Genomic DNA, 8,522 nt, shown 5'->3' on the forward strand with positions numbered 1-8,522 from the left:
CTCATTTGAACTGAACACTCATCTTTATCTGCAACCTGCAGCTCTCCTTGACTTCCACTTAGCGCACCTGAGTCTAGCCAAAACTGAGGCAGTTTGGTCAGAACAGAGGCATTTAGCTTTAGCTTCTTACTGAAGCCCTGTGAGATTTCATCATCTGCTCAGTTTCCCAGTCTGAAAAAAAATCACCTCTTTTATTAAAAACGTGAGCCTGAAACGATCTACCTCTGGGAAAGCTGCGTGTTGCTTCACAGCCTGCTTGCCTTCACATCTAATTAATTTTTTCTCAAAAAACGTGTTCAAGTCTCGCATGCTATCTAGCTTGTGAGGAACGTGTCTCCAGTGGTATGGGCCGTTTTCTTCTTCGTAATGAAAAGGACTTTATTTTCCATTCTTTCACCACATTAAAAGAGTCCTACTAGCACTGACTTTCTCTAGGACCGGGGAGCAGGTCTGTGCACTGCGGTGGATGGGTTAGCGTCCCTCTGAAGACAACAAGTGATGCGTAACCACATCCCTCATTCCTGTCACACAGGAAACATTTTTCACCATTAACCGTGAGCGACGTACAGGGTGTTTCAGCCAGTGATCCTTGAACACAGGGCGCATCTTTTTGTGAACCACCACCTCCTGCAGGTCCTCAAGGGATGGGTGCTGACCTATTTCTTCTTCAAAAGGCAGCATATATTCATCCACTGGACCTAAGGTGCACACGGAGAACCAGGTTAGTACAGAAATGTCCACAGAGCCACATCCTCCCCATGCATGAGTGAATCATGGCTCCAGCGCAACCTCAACACACTGCAGCAAAGCCTGAAGTTCACACGTCACTGCAGACAAATGTGATTTGCATTCCACCTGCACAATGGACTTTGCTGTCCTCACTGCTTGTCTGGCCACGCATTTTCCACCTCGTCAAGTTAAAAATCCAAATCCTCAGCCAGGCCTCCCAATCCTACCACTTTGAGGAGTCCGTGATTTATTTTAATAGAAAGAACAAACCAGCCTGTCCTCCTATTTTAGCATAGCAATTCAACACACAATAACCTAGAAAAAGGTTTCAGCACGAGTGAAATGTCATTTTAGGATATGAGTAGCAAGATCAAGTCCATACAACACTTTTAATTTCTTGCTTTGTGATCTGGGTTGTTCTTAGGTTTAAGTCAGCCCTGACACGCTGGAGCCAGATGCGCTTGTCCCAGGTACCACCTCCTAAGTGAAAAATAATTTCTGAATGCTTTAGTTATACCAGTTATGGCTGTGAACTGCCCTGGGCCACAGAAACGAGACAACTGTTATGAGTATCAGTGCACACGCTGGATGGTAGCAATAACTTCTGCTTACTGAAACGTCATTTGGCTTTTGGCAATGTGTAGACACTCTCTCACAAACAGCAGCTCAGCTTAACTGATGGGCTTTCTCAGAGTTCTCCGTGGCATCACTTATGGTTTCTTGGTAGTGAAGAGTCACCTCTCTTAAGAACAGAGATATTTCAAGAGGGCCTTTCCAGACTAAAATAAAAGAGCTGACCACTTTAGCTGGTCACGAACTGTGACACCAACAACATGATGTTTAGCGACTCTAAAAAAGCTGAAATCACTAAACCAGCTTATCATTATTCTTGTTGACACAACACCAGTCACTAAACCAAACTGAAACAATGGATAGCACAGTAACGCTCACAATCTTCCCTTCCTCTTCCTCCAAGATGAATCAAGGCTATGAAGAGCTGCACTGGTGATCTCCAAGCTAAATCTGCTGTTTATACAACATCACTTCTGAGCCAAAAGTGCAGATGAGGTTGAGTGTAACTCCCCATTATCCCAAAGGAAGCCTTTCCTCTGATTTAATAGTGCTGTGTATGGCACCTGGAGTACCTTGGCAACTGCTGCCTGAGAAGAGTTGGAAGATCACAAACATGGCAGGCAAAAATCCAAGTGGATATCTGGGGGGGAACCTCAACAGATAAAGTTTATTCATACATGAGTGATATGGGTACCACTATTTCATCCCGCTGTGCTCTCATCTCCCTGCTCCTCCAGCATTTTATCTGGTTAGCAAATTTATGAAGTAAAGTCATTCTCTTATCGTATACCTATGCAGACATCCTAACCATAATCACGCTCCTTGGTCTCACTGTAATACTAACAAATTCATTTGCAGTTCAGGTGGGGTACTGTTAATTTATGAACTTGCTGTTCAGTCCAGAGCACCCAAATCTACACAAGAAATAAGCTGGAGCAAGCAGCCTTCGAACTGTTGCAATGAAATGACTGCTCCCCTGACCAGGGACAAGGTCCTGCAAATGGCAAGGGTGTCATCAAAGGGCAGATGTGCTATTTGGACAGAACAGATGTCTCGTTTTGAAGTATAATTTCAGGATGAATAAACCCGAGGAAGGAGACACCATTCAGGAGAAAGTGAGATCTCCTAAGCTGTAGATGGAACAACAAACTTGGCCCACTGCTGAAGAGGGCTTGATCAGCCAAAAATCAATATCTAACAACTGACGATAGGAGGGAAATGGGCTTGCTGACCCAAGAAGATCCTTCCAGCCCTCTGTTACTGCTATTTCACTGAGGTGCTTCACTTCTGGACTTTCTGTTCTGGGCTACCCCACTGACCTGCAGAGCAAGGTGTGACAGCCAAGCCAGAGCTGAGCACAGCTATTCTCCAGAGCTCAAAGTCTGCCTTGGCCACAGGCAGGAACTCAGAAGAGCCAAGGAGAGCAGCACAGAACAGGCTCAGGACTAAAGGACACCAACCACTCATGGAGGAATCACTTACTCCTTCTCCCTCTGAGTTCTCAGCCAACACTACAAAGGTTCTTATCTACAGAGAACGACAGCCTATGTTAAAAACTGAGCAAGTTAAAAATAGGTTAGAGGATTAATGAAAATACACCATTATTAATTTGTTTTTAACAAAGCCAGGCCCATTCTCCAGACCACTAAACCATGCTGAAAGAGAACCCTCCCCAGGGAAGAGATGATCTTTATTCTTACCATCAACCGCTCTACATCTGGAGACTAGCTCCCACAACACCAGTCCCATTGCATACATATCTATCCTCAGGAAGGCGTCTCGTTGGAAGTTGATAGCTCCCTCTAATACTTCGGGAGCCATGTACCTCCTTGTTCCCACCTACAGAGACAAAAAAACAACTCCGGTTACATTCCAGTTGGGCCAGTCAACCTCTGCTGGCTGGAGATGAGTGGCAGCTGGTTTCATTAGCCTTAAGGCTTCTTCTGCTCAAGTTGCACCTCACTTGAAAAACGAGCAAAAGGGAACTGTTTTTTATTACACCGATTCTCATTAAGATCACTCGAGTCTAGATAAGCTACCTGAAGGAAAAAGCCAAAGTGCATGGCTATGTGTGTGATATTCATTCAGTGTACACTACAGGTCTAATTTAAATGCAGCGTGGCACAGTGAGTACAGATGAAATCCTGCCTTCCCTGCCTCCCACCGCATCTCACCCCAGCAGCACACGCTGCATGAGAAAGTGCTGTCTTTGGAGACACAGAAAACACCCTGAGGTCAAGTCAGACCTGCTTATCATAGTCGTTAAAAGTTCAATCCCCTTTCACTCAAAAAAAAAAAAAAAGAAATATATATATATATATAAAAGAGAAGAGTAAAATTCACATACCCTGAAATGGGAGGAAAAGGTATTGGTTTGACAACCCTGGATAAAACAAATCTCCTGCATCCACAGGAGTAGTAGAAAGTCTACCCTGCCCTGGCTTGCTGAGATCTGGTTCAGCAAAGATCCCCTCTCCTTTTGAGGTGGATTCAGTCCTCATTATAGTGCTTATCTGGTTGTGTTTCGCCTAGGTAGAGCCCTACTGAGCTCCTCATATAGCTGTGGTTATGTACATGGTAGAATTATAGTCCATAATGTAGGAGACTTCAGAGGAGAGCAAGAGAAAAAGCACATTTTTAACATTGGAATTGAAATGCTTTCAATGCTTTCCTTTAGGAAATTCTCATCTGTTCCTTGCTGTTACCTGAGGCAGTGGGGACGAGGGAAGCCAGGATGTGAAAAGGCATGCAAAATACTGGAAACGTCCAATAAAAGGTGGCAAAAATGAGGAAAACTGGGGAAGGGAGGGGCAAACCCAGAAAAACGTTTGCTCCTTCTGAGATAAAAGTGAAAAGGGAACCTACATTGGAGATGGGCAGTCAGAAAGCCCCAGAGGCACAAGGATGGATGTTGGCCTTACTGTGCCCCAACACGAGAGCAGAACAAGTGGCTGCTCGGTGCAACGCAAAGGCAGAAGATTAAGAACCTATAAAAATGTAGCAAATTGTTTATGCAGTGCACAGCCAGCTTGCAAGACCTGCCTTTGCTAAAGGTCTCTCAAGCAGCCAACCTGGCTGAATTCTTAAAACTGAATGAATAATTTCAGGAGCACTAATATTTGCATTATGGTATTAGCATTAATATTTAAGACTATTAAAATTTGCGTTATGGTCTAGAAAAGTGGTCTGTCCAGTGGGTGGGGAACTGGCTGACAGGTCACACCAGGATGGTGGTGGCAAATAACTCCTTTTCAAACTGGCGACCTGTCACAAGTGGGGTCCCTCAAGGATCAATACTGGGCCCAACGCGGTTTAATATCTTCATACGTGATCTGGATGATGGGATTTCTTTTTTCTGGAATAGGTTGCCCAGAGAAGCTGTGGATGCCCCATCCCTGGAAGTGTTCAAGGTAGGTTGAACGGGGCTTTGAGCAACCTGGTCTAGTGGGAGGTGTCCCTGCCCATGGCAGCAGGGTTGGAACTAGGTGATCTTTAAGGTCCCTTCCAGCACAAACCACTCTGTGATTCTAAGACCAAGTGTACCCTGACAAAGTTTGCTGTTGATACCAAACTTAGCGGTGAAGTGCACTCTTCAGAAGCGAGAGCCCCCCTGCAGGAAGACTTGGATAGGGTGGAAGGGTGGGCTAACAAGAACATTATGAAGATCAACAAGGATAATAAGGTTTTGCATATGGGAAAATATAATCCAGGGAAGTGGTGGATTCCCCAAGGGGACACTTCAGTTGGACAGGGTGCTGGGCCATCTTATCTAGTCCATCCTTTTGCCAGGAAAGGTTGGACCAGATGATCCTTGAGGTCCCTTCCAACCTGGTATTCTATGAATATTTAATACTACTAATAAGGAGTCAACAAATCATGTGTTTGAAGGAAGAAGCTGCTGGACCCTGGGGCTAGGGGCACCTCACCTGCACAGCGGTCAGGAGGGTTCACGGACTCTCCCTGTTCACCTAGATCAAAGCAGTTCCTGGAATTTATGTCTGAGCACAAGCTTTTAGGGAAAATACATACCTTGAAAAGTATTAAATGCATCTATACAAACTATCCCCACTTCCGAGGCGCAGTGGCAAGCCCAACTTTTTCAAATGTCACTGTTAAACATAATGATTACCTGTCCATGAGTGTCCCCTGGAGGTTTTCCAGGTTCAAACCGTACAGCTAGTCCAAAATCGGCTAGCACTGCTGTCAAGTCGTTCTTCAGCAAGACATTTTTACTCTTGAAGTCCCTATGGACAAGCCAAGAAGCAAGTTTGGGAAGGGTTTATTAGGGCACACGTTCATATCACATTGCAACACAGCACACTGCAAGTCAGTCTATAGGCTCAGCAGCCCCCAGTAAATCAGCTCCCTCCTCCTCTCCTTCCCTAGCTGCCCAGCACAGCTAGGGCTGGCATATTCAGCTGCTCCTCACTTAGTGTGTCCCTAAAACACAAACAAGCAGCCCTGTGTAGCCCAGCACAGAGTAAGCTGAACTCTCAGTGGTGAATTAACCTCAGGATAAAAGCAGGATGTGATATGAAGGGGGTGTTTTAATGAGAGCAGGCAGTATAAGGCACCATTTCTTGCTCTGAGTACCAGCTGGAGATCCCCACCTATGGGCCCTTCTTACATTTCTCACTCTCAAGAACCAAAGACAGACAGGTTAAAGGGGTACATTCACTCTTTATCCTAGTAAGGATGTTTGCTCCTATCTACAAAATTAGATCTTCCTGGAAATTAGCAGATCCTGGTGGCACTCTCTTTGCCCTAACTACACGCTTCAACAGACTTTTGCCATAGTCATCTATTACTATTTTTGTTTTAATTACTGGATCAATCTTCCCTGGAAAATTTGGAGGGAAGGGAGTGAGTCCACAGTCAGACAAGATGTCAGGATCGGACCGGGCAGCTGATGGGCAGGTGGAAGCATTTGCAATAGAGATGGTGGGTGTGTGCTTGAAGGTGGCTTTAAGGGGGCATTTGTGTCAGTGCTGTGCTGCAGCAGGATCATTTCAGGGCAGCTCAGGTAAATCTGCAGGGGCTGGAAAGCAGGAGGGTGCATGGATGAGGGTCACACCGAGATGCCAAGACCCGTTCCCTGGGCTTTCCACATTTTCATCTGAAAAGGAACGTTTGGCAATCTAATTAAATTACAGACCTTAGACAGCAGATGGCAATTGTCCTGTATGCTCAGCATTATAATTTCCCTATCATCAATTCACTTGGTGACCCTGCTGATTGCAGGACATTGCAGGCCTGCACAAAATAATTAATGAGGGCAGATACAATTGTTCCGCACTAGAGAGACCTGTCAAAATTCTTTGGGAAGAGAGAAACTGGTAGACCATAGAGAGAAGGGCTGCTCGCTGTGGCCTCAGATGCCAGAGCACCAGCTCAAAGCACCGTGAGCAAAAATCATCCTGTACCACCCAGCTCCTGATTCTGAGCTTAAAAAATCAGAAGAAAGGATTATTCCTCTCTAAGCTAAACACAGTGAGATGGGCATTTCTGGCTTGAGGATTAAGATGAGGGAAGTGGGTGTGAAGCTGGAGAGCATCACAAAGCCAGGGACGCCCAGCAGAAACCAGCCTCCATCACCTCAAGGGGTTTCTAAGCATACAGTGCAGTTTTGTAGAGCCTGCAAAACATTTGTACCCCTCTGTTACATAAAAAAAGACCATTTGCTTAATACCTGTCTTCTTAGAGACTGCTTCCATGCTATAGCAGTTTCCCCACAGGCTTAGAAAACAGCCATCATCTAATGACACAGATAAACTCCTTTTCTCAGTCAGCATTAGGGGATTATGCCCTCCAGGATAGTACAGATTGTGCACGAGATTTTTGCAGAACAGTGGCTCAACAAGGACAGTATAGAAATTATTAGACAGTTTGCCTGAAAGACACATTTCCAAAGTGAAGTGAGATGGAAATCAAAATTATTGAACAGGCATCTTGATGCTGTTTTTCACTTGCACCACCCTTTGGCCATGCAACAATTAACTACATCTTGACACATGATGCAGGGATTTCCCTTTGTACTTCCTTTTTTCCTCTTATTTCCATAAATTTCACCATTTTCCCATGCTCTCCTTCTTTCTCACCACTGGTGGGTGTGAGCTGCAGCAGAAACATACCCAGCACATGGAGAAAGACCTGATCCAAGACTTCCCAGGTAGAATTCCCACTAACACTGTATGCGTTAGACCATCCTAAAATGGTCACTGCCAAAAGAAAGCAGCCTGAAAACAAGGAAATATCTTTCGTTCTGTGTAATGCTCCAAACTAGGGAAGAAGAGAGCGATGGGGGTTGCTGCTTTAACTTGATTCAGACACCAGAGATTTTATTTTCAACTTCCACATGGGGGCACTTTCGTACCAACGAGAGATCCCATAACCTTAATCCTCCTTGTAGTGCTCGTGCCAGCAGGGAGTTAGCTCAGCCTCTGCCCAGCACTACCTCGGGGAGTCCCACCTGGCAACCTGAGGTCTTCACATGCACTGTGTGAAGCCATTCTAAAGTACCAACCCCCCCAGATTTAAAATTTATTTAGTGTTGTAGGAGAGAAATAAAATTAAAAGGAGTGGGGTAATCCAAGGGAAATCCTCTGTGTCCTGAAATCCCTCTTCAGTAGGTATGTGCTAAGTTCACACAAATGATGCATTCTCCATCTTTTATCATTTGCTAAATGGATGGGGACACTAATGAGCACGATCTGTTGCTTTAAAGCTTTTCTATAGCCTTTCTCCATTCCCCACCCTCAGGAATTTTCATGTATAAACCGCTGCCTTTATTCCACGGGGACAAATGTCAGGGACACAGGGGTCAGCTCCAGGAGCAGCACAAAGGCAGCTGCAGGCTCTTTCAGCAGCTCCCGGCTCTCAGAAACCTCCAGGTTCAGGGAGGGGGGGTGTTTTGGGGGCAGGGATGCCCTTGCAAAAACAGGGATTATCTTGCCCTGCTAGACTGGGTACAAACTGCTGCAGCTGGATGTGGGGTCTAAGTCCCTCCTAGATGAAATGTGGTGGGTGGAGGGGGAGTATGGCTGCGGATTATGGCATGTAGCCTGCGCAAATCCCTTCTGGAAAACTCCCCCCTTCTGCCATGCCACTAGCAAACCACTCAGTAGAGATGCTCTAGTCCAGGGCAAGCAATGTGGGACTTGGGAGAAGGGCTAAAACAATTATGTGGCAATGAGGACGATTTAACCCACAGCGTTCCGGAT

At 45.6% G+C, this 8,522-nt stretch overlaps 1 protein-coding gene across 1 annotated transcript in view; it reads right to left on the bottom strand.

Annotated features, from left to right (window-relative positions):
• ACVR2B (activin A receptor, type IIB) overlaps window positions 1-8,522 on the bottom strand; it is a 19,052-nt gene that overhangs the window by 790 nt on the left and 9,740 nt on the right. Inside the window, exons 7-9 of the mRNA XM_009875263.1 lie at window positions 5,432-5,546; window positions 3,003-3,141; window positions 568-698 (exon numbers count right to left, since the gene is read on the bottom strand). Coding sequence (XP_009873565.1) covers window positions 568-698; window positions 3,003-3,141; window positions 5,432-5,546 — 385 coding nt within the window. The remainder of the gene's footprint in view (window positions 1-567; window positions 699-3,002; window positions 3,142-5,431; window positions 5,547-8,522) is intronic.

The sequence above is a fragment of the Apaloderma vittatum genome, unplaced genomic scaffold (genome assembly GCF_000703405.1).
Source record: "Apaloderma vittatum isolate BGI_N311 unplaced genomic scaffold, ASM70340v1 scaffold23418, whole genome shotgun sequence".
Taxonomy (NCBI): Eukaryota; Metazoa; Chordata; class Aves; order Trogoniformes; family Trogonidae; genus Apaloderma; species Apaloderma vittatum.